At 40.0% G+C, this 24,616-nt stretch overlaps 1 protein-coding gene across 1 annotated transcript in view; it reads right to left on the bottom strand.

Moving 5' to 3' along the window:
- The window catches only part of MYCBP2 (MYC binding protein 2), a gene marked incomplete in the record, with an annotated part of 1,460,675 nt that overhangs the window by 1,310,621 nt on the left and 125,438 nt on the right, over positions 1-24,616 (bottom strand). The window contains 1 exon segment of the mRNA XM_053707907.1: positions 14,358-14,433. Coding sequence (XP_053563882.1) covers positions 14,358-14,433 — 76 coding nt within the window.

The raw sequence follows: 24,616 nt of genomic DNA, 5'->3' as shown, positions 1-24,616 counted from the left end.
ATATGCATCCTGTAAATCTATTGTGGACATATAATTCCCTTGCTGAACAAAAGGCAATATAGTCCTTACAGTTACCATCTTGAACGTTGGTATCCTTACATAACGATTCAATAATTTTAGATCCAGAACTGGTCTGAAGGAATTCTCCTTCTTTGGTACAATGAAGAGATTTGAATAAAACCCCATCCCCTGTTCCGGAACTGGAACTGGCATAATTACTCCAGCCAACTCTAGATCTGAAACACAATTCAGAAATGCTTGAGCTTTCACTGGATTTACTGGGACATGGGAAAGAAAAAATCTCTTTGCGGGAGGTCTCATCTTGAAACCAATTCTGTACCCTTCTGAAACAATGTTCTGAATCCAAAGATTGTGAACAGAATTGATCCAAATTTCTTTGAAAAAACGTAACCTGCCCCCTACCAGCTGAACTGGAATGAGGGCCGTACCTTCATGTGAACTTAGAAGCAGGCTTTGCCTTTCTAGCAGGCTTGGATTTATTCCAGACTGGAGATGGTTTCCAAACTGAAACTGCTCCTGAGGACGAAGGATCAGGCTTTTGTTCTTTGTTGAAACGAAAGGAACGAAAACGATTGTTAGCCCTGTTTTTACCTTTAGACTTTTTATCCTGTGGTAAAAAAGTTCCTTTCCCACCAGTAACAGTTGAAATAATAGAATCCAACTGAGAACCAAATAATTTGTTTCCCTGGAAAGAAATGGAAAGTAGAGTTGATTTAGAAGCCATATCAGCATTCCAGGTCTTAAGCCATAAAGCTCTTCTGGCTAAGATAGCCAGAGACATAAACCTAACATCAACTCTAATAATATCAAAAATGGCATCACAGATGAAATTATTAGCATGCTGGAGAAGAATAATAATATCATGAGAATCACGATTTGTTACTTGTTGCGCTAGAGTTTCCAACCAAAAAGTTGAAGCTGCAGCAACATCAGCCAATGATATAGCAGGTCTAAGAAGATTACCTGAACATAGATAAGCTTTTCTTAGAAAAGATTCAATTTTTCTATCTAAAGGATCCTTAAACGAGGTACCATCTGACGTAGGAATGGTAGTACGTTTAGCAAGGGTAGAAATAGCCCCATCAACTTTAGGGATTTTGTCCCAAAATTCTAACCTGTCAGGCGGAACAGGATATAATTGCTTAAAACGTTTAGAAGGAGTAAATGAATTACCAAATTTATCCCATTCCTTGGAAATTACTGCAGAAATAGCATTAGGAACAGGAAAGACTTCTGGAATAACCGCAGGAGCTTTAAAAACCTTATCCAAACGTATAGAATTAGTATCAAGAGGACTAGAATCCTCTATTTCTAAAGCAATTAGTACTTCTTTAAGTAAAGAGCGAATAAATTCCATCTTAAATAAATATGAAGATTTATCAGCATCAATCTCTGAGATAGAATCCTCTGAACCAGAAGAGTCCAAAGAATCAGAATGATGGTGTTCATTTAAAAATTCATCTGTAGAGAGAGAAGATTTAAAAGACTTTTTACGTTTACTAGAAGGAGAAAAAACAGACAAAGCCTTCTTTATGGATTCAGAAACAAAATCTCTTATGTTATCAGGAACATTCTGCACCTTAGATGTTGAGGGAACTGCAACAGGCAATGGTACATCACTAAAGGAAATATTATCTGCTTTAACAAGTTTGTCATGACAATTATTACAAACAACAGCTGGAGGAATAGCTACCAAAAGTTTACAGCAGATACACTTAGCTTTGGTAGATCCAGCAGGCAGTGGTTTTCCTGTAGTATCTTCTGGCTCAGATGCAACGTGAGACATCTTGCAATATGTAAGAGAAAAAACAACATATAAAGCAAAATAGATCAAATTCCTTATAAGACAGTTTCAGGAATGGGAAAAAATGCCAAACATCAAGCTTCTAGCAACCTGAAGCAAATGAAAAATGAGACTGAAATAATGTGGAGACAAAAGCGATGCCCATATTTTTTAGCGCCAAATAAGACGCCCACATTATTTGGCGCCTAAATGCTTTTGGCGCCAAAAATGACGCCACATCCGGAACGCCGACATTTTTGGCGCAAAATAACGTCAAAAAATGACGCAACTTCCGGCGACACGTATGACGCCGGAAACGGAAAAGAATTTTTGCGCCAAAAAAGTCTGCGCCAAGAATGACGCAATAAAATGAAGCATTTTCAGCCCCCGCGAGCCTAACAGCCCACAGGGAAAAAAGTCAAATTTTTGAGGTAAGAAAAAATATGATAATTCAATGCATAATCCCAAATATGAAACTGACTGTCTGGAAATAAGGAAAGTTGAACATTCTGAGTCAAGGCAAATAAATGTTTGAATACATATATTTAGAACTTTATAAATAAAGTGCCCAACCATAGCTTAGAGTGTCACAGAAAATAAGACTTACTTACCCCAGGACACTCATCTACATGTTTGTAGAAAGCCAAACCAGTACTGAAACGAGAATCAGTAGAGGAAATGGTAAATATAAGAGTATATCATCGATCTGAAAAGGGAGGTAAGAGATGAATCTCTACGACCGATAACAGAGAACCTTATGAAATAGACCCCGTAGAAGGAGATCACTGCATTCAATAGGCAATACTCTCTTCACATCCCTCTGACATTCACTGCACGCTGAGAGGAAAAACCGGGCTCCAACTTGCTGCGGAGCGCATATCAACGTAGAATCTAGCACAAACTTACTTCACCACCTCCCTTGGAGGCAAAGTTTGTAAAACTGATTTGTGGGTGTGGTGAGGGGTGTATTTATAGGCATTTTAAGGTTTGGGAAACTTTGCCCCTCCTGGTAGGAATGTATATCCCATACGTCACTAGCTCATGGACTCTTGTTAATTACATGAAAGAAACTGAAATTATAAGCATAAGAATCAAAGTGAAACAGCTGCCTGAAGAACTTTTCTAACAAAAACTGCTTCAGAAGAAGAAAACACATCAAAATGGTAGAATTTAGTAAAAGTATGCAAAGAAGACCAAGTTGTTGCTTTGCAAATCTGATCAACAGAAGCTTCATTCCTAAAAGCCCAGGAAGTAGAAACTGACCTAGTAGAATGAGCTGTAATCCTTTGAGGCGGGGACTTACCCGACTCCACATAAGCATGATGAATCAAAGACTTTAACCAAGACGCCAAAGAAATGGCAGAAGCTTTCTGACCTTTCCTGGAACCAGAAAAGATAACAAATAGACTAGAAGTCTTTCTAAAATCTTTAGTAGCTTCAACATAATATTTCAAAGCTCTTACTACATCCAAAGAATGTAAAGATCTCTCCAGAGAATTGTTAGGATTAGGACACAATGAAGGGACAAAAATTTCTCTACTAATGTTGTTAGAATTCACAACCTTAGGTAAAAATTGAAATGAAGTCCGCAACACCGCCTTATCCTGATGAAAAATCAGAAAAGGAGATTCACAAGAAAGAGCAGATAACTCAGAAACTCTTCTAGCAGAAGAGATGGCCAAAAGGAACAAAACTTTCCAATAAAGTAATTTAATATCCAGAGAATGCATAGGTTCAAACGGAGGAGCCTGTAAAGCCCTCAGAACCAAATTAAGACTCCAAGGAGGAGAGATTGACTTAATGACAGGTTTGATACGAACCAAAGCCTGTACAAAACAATGAATATCAGGAAGATTAGCAATCTTTCTGTGAAAAAGAACAGAAAGAGCAGAGATTTGTCCTTTCAAAGAACTTGCAGACAAACCTTTATCCAAACCATCCTGAAGAAAACTGTAAAATTCTAGGAATTCTAAAAGAATGCCAGGAGAATTTATGAGAAGAACACCAAGAAATGTAAGACTTCCAGACTCGATAATAAATCTTCCTAGACACAGATTTACGAGCCTGTAACATAGTATTAATTACTGAGTCAGAGAAACCTCTATGACTAAGAATCAAGCGTTCAATCTCCATACCTTCAAATTTAATGATTTGAGATCCTGATGGAAAAATGGGCCTTGAGATAGGTCTGGTCTTAACGGAAGTGTCCAAGGTTGGCAACTGGCCATCCGCATGAGATCCGCATACCAAAACCTGTGAGGCCATGCTGGAGCCACCAGCAGTACAAACGAACGTTCCATTAGAATTTTGGAAATCACTTTTGGAAGAAGATATAGGCAGGATGATAATTCCAAGCAAGCGACAACGCGTCCACTGCTTCCGCCTGAGGATCCCTGGATCTGGACAGATACCTGGGAAGTTTCTTGTTTAGATGAGAGGCCATCAGATCTATTTCTGGAAGTCCCCAGATTTGAACAATCTGAAGAAATACCTCTGGGTGAAGAGACCATTCGCCCAGATGTAACGTCTGGCGACTGAGATAATCCGCTTCCCAATTGTCTACACCTGGGATGTGAACCGCAGAAATTAGACAGGAGCTGGATTCCGCCCATACAAGTATCCAAGATACTTCTTTCATAGCTTGAGGACTGCGAGTCCCACCTTGATGATTGACATACGCCACGGTTGTGACATTGTCTGTCTGAAAACAAATAAACGATTCTCTCTTCAGAAGAGGCCAGAACTGAAGAGCTCTGAAAATCGCACGGAGTTCCAAAATGTTGATTGGTAATCTCGCCTCCTGAGATTCCCAAACCCCCTGCGCTGTCAGAGATCCCCATACAGCTCCCCAACCTGAAAGACTCGCATCTGTTGAGATTACAGTCCAGGTTGGACGAACAAAAGAGGCCCCTTGAATTAGACTATGGTGATTCAACCACCAAGTCAGAGAAGATCGAACATTGGGATTTAAGGATATTATTTGTGATATCTTTGTATAATCCCTGCACCACTGGTTCAGCATACAAAGCTGAAGAGGTCTCATGTGAAAACAAGCAAAGGGGATCGCGTCCGATGCAGCAGTCATGAGACCTAGAATTTCCATGCAAGGGAACGATTGAGACTGAAGGTTTCGACAAGCTGAAACCAACTTCAGACGTCTCTTTTCTGTTAGAGACAAAGTCATGGACACTGAATCTATTTGAAAGTCCAAAAAGGTTACCTTTGTTTGAGGAATTAAAGAACTCTTTGGTAAATTGATCCTCCAACCATGTCTTTGAAGAAACGACACAAGTTGATTCATATGAAATTCTGCAGAATGTAAAGACTGAGCAAGTACCAAGATATCGTCCAAATAAGGAAATACAGCAATACCCTGTTCTCTGATTACAGAGAGAAGGGCACCGAGAACCTTTGAAAAGATCCTTGGAGCTGTTGCTAGGCCAAACGGAAGGGCAACAAACTGGTAATGCTTGTCTAAAAAAGAGAATCTCAGAAACTGATAGTGATCTGGATGAATTGGAATATGAAGATATGCATCCTGTAAATCTATTGTGGACATATAATGCCCTTGCTGAACAAAAGGCAGAATAGTCCTTATAGTCACCATTTTGAATGTTGGTATCCTTACATAACGATTCAAAATTTTTAGATCCAGAACTGGTCTGAAGGAATTTTCCTTCTTTGGTACAATGAATAGATTTGAGTAAAACCCCAGACCCCGTTCCAGAACTGGAACTGGCACAATTACCCCAGCCAACTCTAGATCTGAAACACATTTCAGAAATGCCTGAGCCTTCACTGGGTTTACAGGAATGCGAGAGAGAAAAAATCTTCTCACAGGTGGTCTTACCTTGAAACCTATTCTGTACCCTTGAGAAACAATGTTCTGAATCCAAAGATTGTGAATCGAATTGATCCAAACATCTTTGAAAAATCGTAACCTGCTCCCTACCAGCTGTGCTGGAATGAGGTCCGCACCTTCATGCGGATTTGGGAGCTGGTTTTGACTTTCTAAAAGGCTTGGATTTATTCCAGACTGGAGAAGGTTTCCAAAGGGGTCAGGCTTCAGTTCCTTATTCTGACGAAAGGAACGAAAACAATTAGCAGCCCTGTATTTACCTTTAGATTTTTTGTCCTGAGGCAAAAAGGTTCCTTTCCCCCCAGTAACAGTTGAAATAATAGAATCCAACTGTGAACCAAATAATTTATTACCTTGGAAAGAAAGAGAAAGCAAAGTTGACTTAGAAGTCATATCTGCATTCCAAGATTTAAGCCATAAAGCTCTTCTAGCTAAAATAGCTAAAGACATATACCTGACATCAATTCTAATGATATCAAAAATGGCATCACAAAGTGATTAGCATGTTGAAGAAGTTTAACAATGCTATAAGCATTATGGTCTGACACTTGTTGCGCTAAAGCCTCCAACCAGAAAGTGGAAGCTGCAGCAACATCAGCCAAAGAAATAGCAGGTCTAAGAAGATTACCTGAACATAAATAAGCTCTCCTTAGAAAGGATTCAAGCTTCCTATCTAAAGGATCCTTAAAGGAAGTACTATCCGCCTTAGGAATAGTAGTACGTTTAGCAAGAGTAGAGATAGCCCCATCAACTTTAGGGATTTTGTCCAAAAACTCTAATCTATCAGATGGCACAGGGTACAATTTCTTAAACCTTTGAGAAGGGGTACCCAGACTATTCCATTCCCTAGAAATTACTTCTGAAATAGCATCAGGAACTGGAAAAACTTCTGGAATAACTACATGAGGTTTGAAAAGCGAATTTAAACGCTTAGTAGATTTAGTATCAGGAGGACTAGACTCCTCCATATCTAATGCAATTAACACTTCTTTAAGTAAAGAACGAATAAACTCCATCTTAAATAAATATGAAGATTTATCAGTGTCAATATCTGAGGCAGAATCTTCTGAACCAGATAGATCCTCATCAGAAATGGATAAGTCAGAATGATGGCGGTCACTTAAAAATTCATCTGAAATATGAGAAGTTTTAAAAGACCTTTTACGTTTACTGGAAGGAGGAATAACAGACAGAGCCTTCCTAATAGATTTAGAAACAAATTATTTTACATTAACAGGGACATCCTGAACATTAGATGTTGAAGGAACAACAACAGGTAATGGATTATTACTAATGGAAACACAATCTGCATTATAAAGTTTATCATGACAGTTATCACAAACTACAGCTGGAGGAACAGTTACCAAAAGTTTACAACAGATGCACTTAACTTTGGTAGAACCAGCATCAGGCAGCGTCTTTCCAGAAGTAGATTCTGATCCAGGGTCAGGTTGAGACATCTTGCAATATGTAATAGAAAAAACAACATATAAAGCAAAATTATCAAATTCCTTAAAGGACAGTTTCAGGAATGGGAAAAAATGCCAAATGAATAAGCCTCTAGCAACCAGAAGCAATGAAAAATGAGACTGAAATAATGTGAAAAAAAGGTGGAGACAAAAATGACGCCCACATTTTTTGGCGCCAAGAATGACGCCCACATTATTGGCGCTAAGTACAATGCCCATATTTTTTGGCGCCAAGTATGACGCCACATCCTGTGATGCCGAAAAAAACGACGCCCACATTTTTGGCGCAAAAAAACGTCTGAACACATATACATCAAAAAATGACGCAACCACGAACAAACTTCCGCCGTCAATTAGGGCGCCGGAAATGACAAAATTTTTGCGCCAAAAAAGTCTGCGCCAAGAATGACGCAATAAATTGAAGCATTTTCAGCCCCCGCGAGCCTAACAGCCCACAGGGAAAAAAACTCAATTGAAAATTTTTAAAAGTTAAGAAAAAAATATTTATTCATATGCATTATCCCAAATAATGAAACTGGCTGTCTGAAAGAAGGAATACTGATTATCCTGAATCATGGCAAATATAAGTTTAAAGACATATATTTAGAACTTTACATATAAAGTGCCCAACCATAGCTTAGAGTGTCATAATAAAATAAGACTTACTTACCCTAAGACACTCATCTACAAATAGTAGATAGCCAAACCAGTACTGAAACGAGAATCAGTAGAGGTAATGGTATATAAGAGTATATCGTCGATCTGAAAAGGGAGGTAGGAGAAGAAATCTCTACGACCGATAACAGAGAACCTATGAAATAGATCCCCTAGAGGAAGACCATTGTATTCAAATAGGCAATACTCTCTTCACATCCCTCTGACATTCACTGCACTCTGAAAGGAAAACCGGGCTCCAGCCTGCTGCGAAGCGCATATCAACGTAGAATCTAGCACAAACTTACTTCACCACCTCCATGGGAGGCAAAGTTTGTAAAACTGAATTGTGGGTGTGGTGAGGGGTGTATTTATAGGCATTTTAAGGTTTGGGAAACTTTGCCCCTCCTGGTAGAAATGTATATCCCATACGTCACTAGCTCATGGACTCTTGCTAATTACATGAAAGAAAAAAATCCCTTCCCCCCAGTGACAGTTGAAATAATTGAATCCAACTGAGAACCAAATAAATTGTTACCTTGGAAAGAAAGAGATAGTGATCTAGACTTTAGATACCATGCAGCATTCCAATAATTGAGCCACAAAGCTCTTCTAGCTAAAATAGCTAAAGACATAGATTTAACATCAATATTGTTGATATCAAAAATAGCATCACAGATAAAATGATAAGCATGTTGAAGCAAGCGAACAATGCTAGACAAATCAGGATCTGTTTCCTGTTGCGCTAAGCTTTCCAACCAAAAAGTTGATGCAGCTGCAACATCAGCCATTGATATAGCAGGCCTAAGAATGTAGCCAGAAAATAAATAAGTTTTCCTTAGATAAGATTCAAGTTTCCTTTCTAAAGGATCCTTAAAAGAAGTACTATCTTCCATAGAAATAGTAGTACGTTTGGCAAGAGTAGAAATAGCCCAATCAACTTTGGGGATTTTTTTCACAAAATTTCAATCTAACTGCTGGCAAAGGATACAACTTTTTAAACCTAGAAGAAGGAATAAAAGAAGTACCAGGCCTATTCCATTCCTTTGAAATCATATCAGAAATAGCATCAGGAACAGGGATAGGAAAGGTGTCCGTACACGGACACTGGTGTCCGTGACTGGCCCTTGCAGTGTCCGCCGCCCATTTTGCTGTGGGGAGGGAGGAGTAAGACAGATGAATACTGGTCCTGACTCCTCCTTAACACACGCGGCGCCATGTTTTGCAGGGTTGTGGCCACTCCCACATGATGCCGCTTAGTACCAGATAATGACTCTGAGTGAGACAGAGAGAGAGGGAAGATTCAAGAAGCAAGCTGCCACTGTGTCCCTGGAGCTTTATATGCAAAGGTAAAGCACTTTAACCAGCACCTGAGGTTTATTATAAATAGTATTTAAACAGAAAGACAAGATATAGTAAGGTTGTGAATCAAAACCTTAGTATATCTTTTCTTTCTGATTAAATAATAGGAAAGGGAAAATATTTAGTGAGAATAAAATTAGTGGCTTGTCAAGAGACTGCTAGCAATATTGGGTGATACGTTATGGAATAAATAAAGCCTGAGTGAAATATTGGATGTGTATCTGCATCTGTATAATAACACCCAGCACTATACAAAGACACAGAAGGGACACTGGCACATGTGTATAGCCAGACAAGGGCTGGTTATAGGATCAGTGGTATCTGCATCAGTATAATAAAATTCAGCACTATAAAATAATAGTTTTAATTGTAAATGTATCTTGGTGTCCTTCACTAAAGGTCTTTACTTTAGAAAATGTCTGCCACAGCCTTGGCTCGTGCAAATCCCTGAAACTTGTCCAGCCCAGGGATAGGCAAGGTGTCCGTACACGGACACTGGTGTCCGTGACTGGCCCTTGCAGTGTCCGCCGCCCATTTTGCTGTGGGGAGGGAGGAGTAAGACAGATGAATACTGGTCCTGATTCCTCCTTAACACACGCGGCGCCACGTTTCGCAGGATTGTGGCCACTCCCACATGATGCCGCTTAGTACCAGAAAATGACTGAGTGAGACAGAGAGAGAGGGAAGATTCAAGAAGCAAGCTGCCACTGTGTCCCTGGAGCTTTATATGCAAAGGTAAAGCACTTTAACCAGCACCTGAGGTTTATTATAAGTAGTATTTAAATAGAAAGAAAAGATATAGTAAGGTTGTGATACATAACCTTGGTATATCTTTTCTTTCTGATTAAATAATAGGAAAGGGAAAATATTTAGTGTGAATAAAGTTAGTTGCTTGTCATGAGACTGCTAGTGATATTGGATGATAAGTTATGGAATAAATAAAGCCTGAGTGAAATGCTGGATGTGTATCTGCATCTGTATAATAACACCCAGCTCTATACAAAGACACAGAAGTGACACTGGCACATGTGTATAGCCAGACAAGGGTTGGTTATAGGGTCAGTGGTATCTGCATCAGTATAATAACACCCAGCACTATATAATGACACTGGCACATCGGTATAGCCAGACAAGGGCTGGTTATAGGGTCAGTGGTATCTGCATCAGTATAATAACACCCAGCACTATATAATGACACTGGCACATGTGTATAGCCAGACAAGGGTTGGTTATAGGGTCAGTGGTATCTGCATCAGTATAATAACACCCAGCACTATATAATGACACTGGCACATGGGTATAGCCAGACAAGGGCTGGTTATAGGGTCAGTGGTATCTGCATCAGTATAATAACACCCAGCACTATACAAAGACACAGAAATGACACTGGCACATGTGTATAGCCAGACAAGGGCTGGTTATAGGATCAGTGGTATCTGCATCAGTATAATAAAATTCAGCACTATAAAATAATAGTTTTAATTTGAAATGTACCTTGGTGTCCTTCACTAAAGGTCTTTACTTTAGAAAATGTCCGCCACAGCCTTGGCTCGTGCCTATCCCTGATCAGGAACTGGAAAAACCTCTGGAGTAACCGCAGGAGGTTTATAAACAGAATTTAAATGTTTACTAGTTTTAGTATCAAGAGGACTAGTTTCCTCAATATCCAAAGTAATCAACACCTCTTTTAACAAGGAACGAATATACTCCATCTTAAAGAGATAGATTTGTCAGTGTCAATATCTGAGGTAGGATCTTCTGAACCAGATAGATCCTCATCAGAGGAGGATAATTCAGTATGTTGTCTGTCATTTGTCACGGGACGGGGAGCCCTCAGAGGTGGACGGCTCAGTAGTACTAGACATTCTCTACTTTCCAGAAGCCGAGTCCTTATCTAGGGGCAAGGGGAACATAGTTGAGCAGGCGGATCTACCGGAAACCACCTCACAATAAGAACAGGTACTAGGGGGGGCGGAGCGAGTAGCCGAGCCGGCAAGACTCATCTTGAGGAAGCTCTCCACCTAAAGATAGTTTACCCCAATATAACTGTCTTTTCTCATCCTAAAATGGAACTCGCAGTTGGTAAAGGTGTAAAGATGTAATATGACCCTAAGAGCGGCAGCTAGAATATCCCCAAGATAGCGATCTTAGCCTTTGTTGTTCGGCTACGCCACTCGGCAATCGGAAGCCAACAGGCCGCAAACAGCACTATATTTCACACTCGGGCACCAGGATTAATAAGCAGGTTGCTCCATAATCCTCACTGAAGGATAATGATCACAGAAGCCCTTGAAGAAGAGTTATGTGGATTACTAGAGGGACACTTTTCTGAACTGCATATAGTAATCATACAATGGTTTAAGCAGTTGGCTACGCCACATGTACTCCAAGATGGCGTCGGCCTACTGATGAACTCCACTGATCCAAGGGAGCCTTGAGTCATGGACATTCAGATCTTTGCTGAGTATGTTGAGACTACGGATGCCCTTAGTATACCAGAGTCGCATTCACCCAAGTTATGTCAGCTGCCCAGACAGAGCAGCCACCACAACATTGATTCGATTCACTGCCAATACCGAAACAGAGAAGTTGTCTCATAGGAGAAAAGATACTACGGCAGCTGTCAGAGGGACTCCCAATGCCAAATGCTGTAGAGAATAAATGATAAAAATGGCAGCTCCGGTGTTGGGTCTGTGGCAGCAGCCTGGAGAGAGCGTCTTATGACCAATAGATGCCCCAGTGCTAATCCTGAAAGCTTTCTTCATGTTGGCATCTCCCCTGCATGTACTTCAAACAGACGGGGAATAGGCTGTTTCCTTGCATGGCGGACTTTGTTTTCACAGCCTGTTGATAAACTGTGCGCAAATAAAGTTCCTGAATTTGAGATATCTTATTTCATCCTAAAAATATAAAGTATGAAGGCCATCAGCTGGATCCACAAGATGACCCTATAAGTTTAATGACTAATTTTATATATATTTATTTAGCAGTTCAGAATAGTTGACCCACTGATATTTGTTAGTTAATACTGTTTGGGGTTCATAGTTGTATAAAGATGTTTTCTAGGTAAATGGAGATTAAGATACGCATGCTGACTTCAGATTTCTTTCCTTAATAGGTTTCAAACTATGCTATATGTAAGATGGATATCCATATACTCTATGTACTCTGGTTGCAGCTTCATCTTTATAAGGGGGATCTAGGAAAACCTAGGTTAGTATAGTATGTTTTACAATGCAGATATTAGGGGAAAGTACATGCCTGTTAAAGTGAAAATATATAGAGAGGATGTTATTTAAACTTTGTTAACGTGAGCTAGATATTTGATGGTATCATTTGAAACAAATCTAAGCTTTCTTCGGGGTCTAAGACCAGTTGATTTAGTCAAACCTTGACTTCTATAATTTTTATTTGTTTTCAACTACACTGTCAGCGGCCGGGGCAGTGTGATTCTTCAGCCAAGTCCAGGCTCACACTTGTAGATGTTGCAAGACATAACCATATGTGAAATTGCTCTTATCCTAGGTAACTGACTCTCCTACCATCTCGACATAATATTGCTCTATTTTACATGCTAGCTGAGATTTTTGTATATAGGAGCCACTTAACTTATAAGTTGACATTATATGGCTCTCACCAATAACTAATTAACTAATTTATACCTCCTTGAATTCCCTATATATCTTTAGAGGTCACTAGCCTACTACACGGAAAAGCTAACCGCCTGAGTACTGGATATAAGAGGAAAACATTACTATGTCCATTATTGTTAACATCATGATATCGAAATAAGCTCTGTGTGTTTACTGTTTCACTATTCTTATACTACTCCTGACTCCATTACTAACTCTGCCCTCCCCTCCCATTTAGTTTACTAAGGAAAATTTATCCCAAGACCTGTACCCTTAAATTGTTAGTTTTGACACGACACTAATTTATCATTAATAATCCCCTTTCCCTATATGCTATAACATTATTTAACAGTCCTGAGGGTCTAAAAGTGGCCCTATAACCCCATATATATTTTTTTCCCCTACAAGTCCCCATATATTTTTCCTCTTCTATGGTTTCAGCAGTCCAAGAGAGGCTGCTAGAGTTCTGTTGGGGAAAAACGTGTTATTACACATACAAATATAAGGGGATCTTTATACAAAAAATGAGGCTAAATTTTTTAGCATTTGCTTTATATGTTTATAGTCAAATTTGGTGGCCTTGTCACTTAAGACTGATATGTTTGGGATGTACCCACTTATGCATACATGGCAGCCATGTTATTCTGTATTTATTATTCTCTGTGACACAGGTACTAGACTTAGTTAAAGAGGGAGTACCCTCTAACGCGTCAGAGTCCTCCATAGCTTGCAGCTGTGATACAGACTAGTATAAACACAAATAAATAAAGGCACCTTTATAACCTGCAATGGCCTGGGCACTCGCCACCTACTAGGACCCGGACCACGGAAAACGTTACGTCTCCTGACTGTCAGCCCAGCAGGAAGTAGATTAGGCCACACCCAGTCAGCAGGAATGTCTCGCAGGGCCGCCCCTGGTCTAGGGAGAAAACGCGCCAAAAACAGCCGCGCAAATACTCCCGGAAGGAAACTTAAGTTCACCCATTGTCAGAGCCTCATTTCACACAGTGGAACAGTAACACGGCCTCTCAAGTGTGACAAGGTAGTAGCATCGCTCCTGACATGGACTTGAGTGCAGGAAGCAAAACTCAACGCTGATTGCTTATAGAGCTGTTAATATGAGTCGGGATGGTTTTCGCAGAAAGACTCTCCCTGCATCTCTGGACTCTAACTTTCACCCAAGCTCTCACTGAGAGGCTGACAGGACTACTTAAAACTCCAGTCCCATTTCGAAGAGTACTACCCTCCATAAGAGACTACTCCGAATCTTCCGACACTTCTCTGTCAACCTCCTGTGAAGAAAAGCAAAGAATAACTGGGGGATGAGGGAAGTGGGGGAGGTATTTAAGCCTTTGGCTGGGGTGTCTTCGTCTCCTCCTGGTGGCCAGGTTCTTATTTCCCAAACGTAATGAATGAAGCCGTGGACTCGCCTTCCCTTTAGATGGAAATTGCATGATGTATCCGAATAATGAAAGAAATTTTGGGGGTTTCATGTCCCTTTAAACATATACAAAATTCTTTATATAAAAAAAAAAAAAAAAAAAAAAAAAAAAAAAAAAAAAAGAAGAACACCTTACCTTGCTTCTCATTTTCCCTTTTGATTTTGTCTTTTGTTTCCTCTTCAGTTTCTTTTTACTTAATATTTTCTTATTTCTAAAATAAATAAATAAAAAAGGTAAATAGAAAAAAAAAAAAATAGGTAAAAAACATTTATAAAACATGGATGTAGAGTGAATCTTAAACAAAACAATGTTAGCATCTTTATTGGCAATGCTGGATTATAAACTAAGCATCCTGTGTGATGGAACTGTTCCATTGTTTGCTACCAAACAGGAGAATAATTGATATGCAGTGACAGATTAAAATATTGTCATGATGCAGTATGGATTACTTTCCAACATATATGAGAGCATAATCTGATAGTGTTAAACACTCAAACAAAAAGGTGTGCTTAAAATTTAAAAACTCTTCTTTTTTATTGTTTAACAAGATAGATAATGCCTTTACAATCCATTCCCCTGCTTTGCATAACCAACATTGTTATATAAATATGCTTATTAACCTAAATGTCCGTTTCTAAGACTCTGCAGATGCCTCTTATCTCAGTGTACTTTATCAGCTTTTTATAGCAAGACAGTGTGTATGTGTGTGCCATACATATAGCATTGTGCTCAATCCAGCAGTTATTTATGAAGCAGCACTTACTGGCTAAAATGCAGGTTTGTCAAAAGAACTGAATAAGGGGGTAGTCTGCAGAGGGTTAGATACAAGGTAATCACAAGAATATTAATATAACTGTTGGTGATGCAAAACTGTGGAATCAGTAATAAAGGGATTATCTATCTTTTTACACAATACTTTTTTTTTTTTTTAGTAGACTGCCCCTTTGAAGGACCACTAAATACAGTAAAATTGCATAATGAAATGTATACTAAGACAATGCAAAAGCACCAAGTCTGAATTTCAAATGAGTAGCAGTTTTTATTTATTCTATAAAAAAAATAAATCAAAGCTGGTATATATTTTCCTTCCCCCTGTATCATTTGACAGCCATTAGCTAATCCCAAAATACATATATAAATGTTTACTTAGTAGAAGCTGGTGCCTCAGAAGGTGTGCACCTAGAGGCAGAACTTTTATTCACTTTCTGCGATGAGATTTTTTTAATGGAAAATTTTTCTGCAGGTTATTTTAAAATAAAATTAAATTCAATTTTAATTTAGGCAGTAACACTAAAGCACCAGTTCAGTTGCAATGTGCTGATTAAATGGAGAATAAAGCAATTGTTAAAGTTTTATAATATATTGCAACAGTTGAAATTTGGATTGCAAATTAGCTGCAGACAAAAAAAATGTAATTGCAAAATGTATCTTGAATAAATTTGTTCCCTTTTTTCTTGATCTATCTAACATAGAAATGTAGCAATAAAAAGGTGCATTGCTCGTAAGAATCTCATTTAGAAAACACCTTTGCTGACTGGGAAAAGTTAGGGGGCTGAGGGCCAGTCAATACTGCATATTTGACTTTTTACTTCAAACAGCACTTAGCTGTGGATGTGCTGTGTTAAGGAAAACATACACAGTGTTGCCAGAGCATAACTCTTTTTGAAGAGAACAGCCTGATGTGGAGCAGCGCTGCAAGGTTAAAGCAGTAATAGTTCCTGCATGTGTCCTGTTCTTTCTGCAGACATGCTGCATTGTCTGCGATAACATCTCAGATCACTGCATGTTCTGCCTTGGGGGGTGTGCATATAAAAGTATTGGGCATAATTTGATAATGGAAGTAAATTGTGCTTATAGTTTTTGTTCTCTATCAAAACAAAGAAATATTAGTGTGAGGGGTCTTTGGTGTTTCTGGAGATTAAAAAAGCATCCATCAAAAAATAAATGAGTTTTAAAAATGTCCCAAAAATGACATGCCTCTCCTTCACTACAAAAATGTTATAAAATAAGACCTTAAACTTACAATTAATTCATTATTCAGATGGAGCATATAATTTCCAGATTTACTTATTTTATTGAATTTGCTTAATTCTCTTGGTATTCTTTGTTGAAGGAGAGCAATGTATTACTGGGAGCTACCTGAACAAATTGGGTGAGCTGGTGACAAGCAGCTAGCTCACAGTAATGTATTGCCCTGAGCAGGAGGTATACTTTGCAATAATGGATACAAAGAGAACAAAGCACATTAGATAATACAAGTACATTGGAAATTTGTTTAAAATTGCATGCCCTATCTGAATCATGAATGTTTCATTTTTATTTTACTGTCCCATTAATGCCATTGTTGCTCTGCAATTCTATGTACACAGAATCAATACCGTACTAAATTCACTAAAGTCCAAAAAGCTCAATGAATAGAAGGACCTAAGTGTGAAGAGGGAGGGGCAAGCAGTAAAATTGCAAATGAAACCTATAAAGATTTTTGTTTTAGGTTATTATTATTATTATTAAATTAAACACAGATGGTAACATAAAATGATATATAATATAATAAAAAATTCTGCAACATACTTTCATTATTTATTTTGCCCCCTTTCCTGTGATTCCATTCTTAAATTGTGAGCTTTTCAGTTCATGTTACAAATCGAAATGTAGAACACATATTACACACAGCCATTGACTGCACACTCTAGTGACCTATTTATAACTATAAAATACAACATGGCAGCTCCCATTGTTTTATAGACACTAACACTTTACACTTATTTTGACAATATTTTAACAGCTAATGAAACTAAAAAAAAACTACATCTACATGTTATTCTCAGACTAATCTTTTCTTTGAATTTATCATTCTAACTAGCATTTATTTTGCGTTTAATATCCATTTAAGGTAATCCTGATATCCTTCCAATAAATGACAGCTGAAAAGTTGATCAAATATGAATGATTAAACTTGTAGAGAGTTCACCTTCCAATAAATTAATTAATTTCAATAATCTATGTATTTCTAATGGTAGATAACCAAATCAGTAATTGTCTGCTATAACAAGAAAACTAATCTGACAAGTTATTCTAAAAAGAGAAACCTTTATGTAGAAAACCATTAATTAAATTGATAGAAATTGAGTCTGACTAGTGATTTAAACTGCGATTAAAATCAATTTGATTTAAATCAAATACACCCAGGAATCAAATACAAACAATCCTCACCCAAAAGTATCATATATAAAAATGAAATTCATGCTTACCTTGACATGGTGAGTCCACGGATCATCATAATTACTATTGGGAATATCACTCCTGACCAGCAGGAGGCGGCAAAGAGCACCACAGCAAACCTGTTAAATACCACTCCCCTTACCCACAACCCCCAGTCATTCGACTAAAGGGAAAGGAGAAAGGAAGTAATATAAGGTGCAGAGGTGCCTGAGGTTTATGTAAAAATAAACTGTCTGAACACAGGGAGGGCCATGGACTCACTATGCCAAGAAAGAAACACATTTATCAGGTAAGCATAAATTTCATTTTCTTTCTAAATGACACAGTGAGTCAACAGATCATCATAATTACTATTGGGAATCAATACCCAAGCTAGAGGACACAGATGAATAGGGAGGGACAAGACAGTTAGCCTAAACAGAAGGCACCACTGTTTGAAGAACCTTTCTCCCCAAAAAAGCCTCAGCTGAAGCAAAAGTATCAAATTTGTAAAATTTAGAAAAAGTGTGTAAAGATGACCAAGTGGCAGCCTTGCAAATCTGATCTACAGAAGCACCATTTTTGAAAGCCCAGGTAGAAGAAATAGCCCTCGTGGAGTGAGCCGTGATTTTCTCAGAAGGCTGCTGACCAGCAGTCTCATATGCCAAGCGAACAATACTCCTCAAACAACAAGAAAGCGAAGTAGCCGTAGCTTTCTAACCCTTACGCTTCCCAGAAAATACAATAAATAAAGAAGACTGGCAAATATCCTTAGTCGCCTGTAAATAATATTTCAAAGCACGAACTACATCAAGGTTGTGCAACAAACGTTCCTCATGAGAAGAAGGATTAGGACACAAAGAAGGAACAACAATTTCTTGATTAAAATTCTTATCTGAAACAACCTTAGGAAGAAACCCTAAAGCAGTACGTAATACTACCTTATCAGAATGAAAAATAAGAGAAGGAGCTTCACACTGTAAAGTTAGGAGCTTCACACTGTAAAGTTGAGAGCTCCGAAACTCTTCGAGCTGAAGAGATAGCAACCAAAAACAAAACCTTGGGGGGCGGAGCCTACAGCTGTAGCGGCAAGACGTGTCTTGAGGGAGCTCCTGGCTCTATTTTGGAGTTTCACTTGTTAATTATATTGCTTTTCTCTAAAACCGAGTTTACTTCACAGCTAAAACCTAGGTAACTACTACTAGATTCAAGAATCTGTCAACCCTGGGAGGATCTTTCAGGATTAATCTTTGCCTACGCTCTACAGTTAGGCCTCACGGCTGCTGCGCTCACGCAGTGTTTGCCAGTTCGTGGAGCCGGGGCTGCCGCATATTCCCCCCCTAGGAGACTGGGGTTACGAGTAGTACTACTTACTACTACAGCAAATTACTTTCAACCATGGACGCCTTGGAAGCAGTGGGTGTATGGGAGCGCACATTGGAGACCGCAATCACGCAATCCTATGAGCAGCTGCTGAAGGATCTTAGCATGCTGCTTTTCACTGAAGCAAATCACTATGTTACTTTACCCACGGAGCCTGCTGACTGTTGCCAGCCAAGGGACATGGACATTCCTCTTTTGCAACTGCAAGTGGGGCCGGAGCAACCGCACGCTCAAATTTACAGGGCCCATACTGCTGCCGCGCCATGGGGTCTCACTGCAGACCCGTGTGATCCGGAGTGGGAGACAGCAGACCTGGCGCAATTGCCGGTGGAGTCGAGCCCTGAGGTGAAGGCGTCAGGGTCCCACCCCCTAAAGAATACTCGGCAAGACGTGACCCCATCGCCAACCTGGATGCAGAGTGCCATGCTCCCAAACCTGACCGTGCTAGATAGACTTCCCTCCCAAGCCGCATGGTGGCCTGATCTACTGAGGTCCCCACCGCTCGCTTGCTGGGATCCTGGTGGTGTGTGCCAGCTGCCCCTTTCTGGGTCGCTGCTTACCTCTTTTGAGTGCCTCCGGTGCAGTCATTACTAAGGGGGTCATGGGCCATACTTGAACTAGACCCGGTCTGCCAGCAAACTGTCTTTTGAGTTAAGTGGTGCGGAGGGGACGAGTGAAGCCTATGTCGCCACATATGTTGTACTGCCGGGCGGTAGTGTGCCCTGTTGGAAGGCCGATGTGAGATATCTTCAAATAGACCTGACATCTGAGGGACATACAGAGACTCTCTATCACCGAGCTGACTGCAACTGATTAACCATGCCGCTCCTACAGAACTGCGGTCAAGCTCACCTGAATTGCTACATGGAGACAGTAAGGAATGCTTACACTCCTCAGTGGGGTTTATTTTATATTGGGTGTGAGCCGCAGCCCTTGAATTGACATGCCCCATTTTCAAACACTAAAGACTTCCACATATTAACTGGATATATCTATGTTCTGATAAACTTCATATATGGCTGCTGTCTCTAGCTTAATCGTTGTATACACAAATGTTTTCAGCCTTCCCTATAATCCATAGGGGTCTGTGCATATCCATGTGCTTATTTCTGTACATACCTTTGTTCTGCCATAGTCAAGTTAAAATGGGCTTTAAACATTGCAACACGGTTACAGGGTTTTAGGATGGTCATTCACTTGTTATCTTTGACTGGCACTGTGCTACCCTGTCTCACTTTGATTAACGTCTAATACGTATAGCAAGTGTTTTTGCAGGATTGATAGGTCTGAACATTTGTTATTACCAACAACTTAATAGTTTTTTATAGCCCCCCTAATTTAGATGTGCAAATGCTGGTAACCTCTATGTTTCTAATTTTTATCCAAATGCAGACTTAATTATTTATTTCTAGTTAAGGTTGCTTTCCCTAAGTTTTGAATGTGCTTCTGGTGTATACTGTACCCATTTCTTTGTGGCACTCAGGCAGTTTACCTACTCACGAAGCACCCTACACAGATATGGTATTTATAGAGTTCACATTGCATGTGCTGACTGTGTGGAATACCCTAAAAGGTTAGTAGCCCTCATGCTGTTAACTATACACAACTGCTGGCTCTTCCCATGCTTTGTTCTGTTTTTTTAAATGCTTGTGTCTGTTCCCAATTTTGTAATAAGATTGACATTACCCCTTTCAGCTTGAAGCAGTCAGTTCTGTCAACCTACTAACAGGTCTATACGTTGTTATAGATGATAGTTGGGTAAACCCCTCCTTTTAATGTTTAGCAATGTGTAGTCAGCCATTATTTCTGCATAGGGCTCCAAATATAGCATATTTGCCTTGTTGATTATCTGAGGTTGCGGGTATACCCCCCTACTTAGATCTCAGCTAAGATTGTGCCATCCTGTTACACTCTATCCTGCTGCGCACCTCTGGTTTCACATACCCCACTGCGCTATTAATCTCCATTATTACCACACAGTAATGTAAAGGTTTACTCAGAGCTGAAGGAAATGGATACCCATTCATTTGTTATTATCTATTTAATCAGTATTAGGTGGTTTTAGTTCATGTTTGATATATTGTTCCATTGTTGTATCTGCGCTTTACAAGTGACACCAAACTGTTCTTATCATTGTATAAAATCCCCCCCCCCCCCCCCCCATTCAGAGCCCATGCCAGGGTTCAATCTTGGTGAACTATTTTCACCACAAATCCCTGCAATTTACTTCTGGTGTATCAACGTTTGTCAGCTATTGCAACCGGACCTGCATGTCCGATCCTTTTTATTGTGTATGTTTGAACAGGGGTCCTGTGTGTCCCCAAATGTAACCTTTCATTCTAAAATCAAATAACAACTCATTCAAAAAAAAAAAAAAAAAACCTTCCAGGTTAACAACTTAATATCCAAAGAATGCATAGGCTCAAACTGAGCCAGTTTAAGAACTCTCAAAACTAAATTAGGACTCCAAGGAGGAGTCAAAAACTTAACCATAGGCCGGATTCTAACCAAGGCCTGACAAAAAGAATGAACGTCTGGTACATCTGCCAGACGTTTATGTAACAAAATAGATAAAAGCAGAAATTTGACCCTTCAGGGTACTAGCAGATAAACCCTTCTCCAGACCCTCCTGGAGAAAAGACAAAATCCTAGGAACCCTGACTCTACTCAAGAGTAGCCCTTAGATTAACACCAATACAGATATTTACACCATATCTTGTAATAAATCTTTCTAGTCACAGGCTTACGTGCCCGATTCATAGTCTCAAAACTGACTCAGAAAAACCACGCTTAGATAGAATCAAGCGTTCAATCTCCAAGCAGTCAGCTTCAGAGAAACGAGATTTGGACCCTGAAGTAGAAGGCTCAACGGAAAACTCCAAGGTGGAAAGGATGACATCTCCACCAGATCTGCATACCAAAACCTGAGAGGCCACACTGGTGCAATGAGAATTACCAACGCCCTCTCCTGTCGGATCCGAGCAGTAACTTGAGGAAGAAAGGCAAATGGAGGGAACATGTATGCCAGACTTAACTTCCAAGGAACTGCTAGAGCATCTATTAAAACTGGTTGAGGATCCCTTGACCTCGAATCGCACTTCGAAAGCTTGGCATTGTGACGAGATGCCATAAGATCCAACTCCGGTTTATCCCACCTGAGAATCAAACTGGAAAACACCTCTGAATGAAGTTCCCACTCCCCCGGATGAAAAAAAAAAAAAAAAAAAAAAAAAAAAAAAAGACTGTCTGCTCAAAAAATCTGATTCCCAATTGTCCACCCCTGGAATGTGGATCACAGACAGACAACAATTCTGAGTCTCCGCCCACTGAATAATCCTGGCTACCTCCATCGCCAAGGAGTTCCTCCCTGATGATTGACGTAAGCCACGGACATTATATTGTCCGACTGAAATCTGATAAACTGGGTTGAAGCCAATTGAGGCCAGGCCAGAAGAGCATTGAAGATTGCCCACAGTCCTAAGACATTTATAGGAAGAACCGATTCCTCCTGAGTCCACAGACCCTGAGTCTTCAGAGAACCCTAGACAGCACCCCAACCTAGCAGACTGGCATTCGTGGTCATAATCACCCAGGAAGGCCTGTGAAAACAGGTTCCCTGGGAAAGACGATCCTAAGACAACCACCACGAAGAGAATCTCTTGCCGCCTGATCTAAAACAATCTTTAGAGACAGATCCGTATAACCCCTGTTCCACTGTCTCAGCATGCATAACTGCAGAGGTCTGCGATGAAACCGGGCAAACGGCATATCATCCATGACCGAAACCATCAGACCAATAACCTCCATACACTGGGCCACCGACGGCTGAGGAGATGACTGAAGAGCCAGACATGAATTGAACATTTTTGACTTCCTTGCTTCTGTCAAAAAGATCTTAATTTCCAGAGAATCTATAATAGTTCCCAAGAATACCGCTCTTGTAGCCGGAATCAAAGAACTTTTCCCTAAATTCACCTTCCAACCATGGGAGTGCAGAAAAGACAACAACAACAACAACAACAACAACAACAACTCCGTGTGGGAGTTTGTTAGTTGAAAAGATGGCGCCTGAACTAGAATGTCATCCAGATACGGAGCTACCGCAACCCCCTGCAATCTGAGCACTGCCAGCAATGCACCCAGAACCTTTGAAAACACCCAAAAGGAAGAGTCACAAACTGAAAATGCTTGTCTAGGAAAGCAAATCTCAGAAACTTGATGATCCTTGTGAATATGAAGATATGCATCCTTTAGATCTACTGTAGTCATGAACTGACCCTCTTGAACCAGAGGAAGAATTGACTGAATAGTTTCCATCTTGAAATGCGGAACTCTGAAAAACTTGTTTACACACTTGAGATCCAGGATGGGTCTGAAAGTTCCATCCTTTTTGGGAACGATAAACAGATTGGAATAAAACCCTAGTCCCTGAACTGGAACAGGAACGATCACTCCCATGTCGGAAAGATCCTAAACACAACTTAAGAATGCCTCTCTTTTTAACAGGTCTACAGATAACCTTGATAGTTGAAACCTGCCCCTGGGAGGAACAACATATTGTATCCCTGGGACACAATATCTATCAACCAGGGATCTGGAACATCTCTAACCCAGGCTTGAGCGAAAAAAAGACAGCCTGCCCCCCACACGATCCATTCCCGGATCTGGGGCAGACCCTTCATGCTGACTTTGAATCAGCGACGGGCTTCTTAGATTGCTTCCCCTTGCTCCAGTACTGACTGTGTCTCCAAGAAGGCTTGGACTGATCCTGTTTGGAGGAGGAAGAGGAAGACTTACTAGAGAAGTTACGAAAGGAACGAAAATTACTCCGACAACCCTTCTGCCCCTTCCCACCAGTAATATCAGAAATAATCTCAGCCAAACCAGGCCCAAACAAAGTCTTCCCTTTGTAAGGAATGGATAAAAGCTTAGATTTGGATGATACATCCGCAGACCATGACTTTAACCATAAAACCCTGCATGCCAGAACGGCAAAGCCAGAAATCTTTGCTCCCAACTTGATGACCTGTAAAGAAGCGTCCGCAATAAAAGAATTGGCCAATTTTAAAGCCTTAATTCTATCCTGAATTTCCTCCAGAGAAGTCTCCTATTGAATGGAATAAGACAACGCATCAAACCAGTATGCAGCCGCACTGGTAATCGTAGCAATACACCTAGCAGGCTGCCATTGGAACCCCTGGTAAACATAAATCCTTTTAAGCAAAGCCTCCAACTTCTTATCCATGGGATCTTTAAAAGAACAACTATCCTCAATAGTGGTCCTCTTAGCCAAAGTGGAAATAGCTCCCTCTACCTTAGGAACCGTCTGCCAAGATTGCTTAATAGAATCTGCAATAGGAAACATCTTCCTAAAAATAAGAGAAGGAGAAAAACAAATACCAGGCTTCTCCCATTCTCGTGAAATAATCTCTGAAACATGATCTGGAACAGCAAAAATTTCTGTCACAGAAGGAACCTCAAAAAACTTATTAAGCTTACTAGCTTTCTTGGGAGTAATAATGACCGACGAGTCAGTCATCCAAGGTAGCCAAAACCTCCCTGAGTAACAAACAGAGGTGCTCCAGCTTAAATCTGAAAGAAACCACCTCAGAATCAGCAGAAGGAGCTACACTATCAGACGCTACTGAAGTATCTTCTTCCTCAGACCTATGGGAGGAAACATTTGACATAACTGCAACAGAGTCAGAAACCTTATACAAACCTCAGATACAGCAGAGGATATGCGAGTAGCCATATCCTGCAAAGAAAAACCAACCTGAGACGAAACGCAGGACACTGCATGTGACAAG

Source organism: Bombina bombina, chromosome 3, assembly GCF_027579735.1.
Source record: "Bombina bombina isolate aBomBom1 chromosome 3, aBomBom1.pri, whole genome shotgun sequence".
Classification (NCBI taxonomy): Eukaryota; Metazoa; Chordata; class Amphibia; order Anura; family Bombinatoridae; genus Bombina; species Bombina bombina.
The sequence above is the reverse complement of the archived record's forward strand: the minus strand, read 5'-3'. Positions and strand labels throughout refer to the sequence as shown.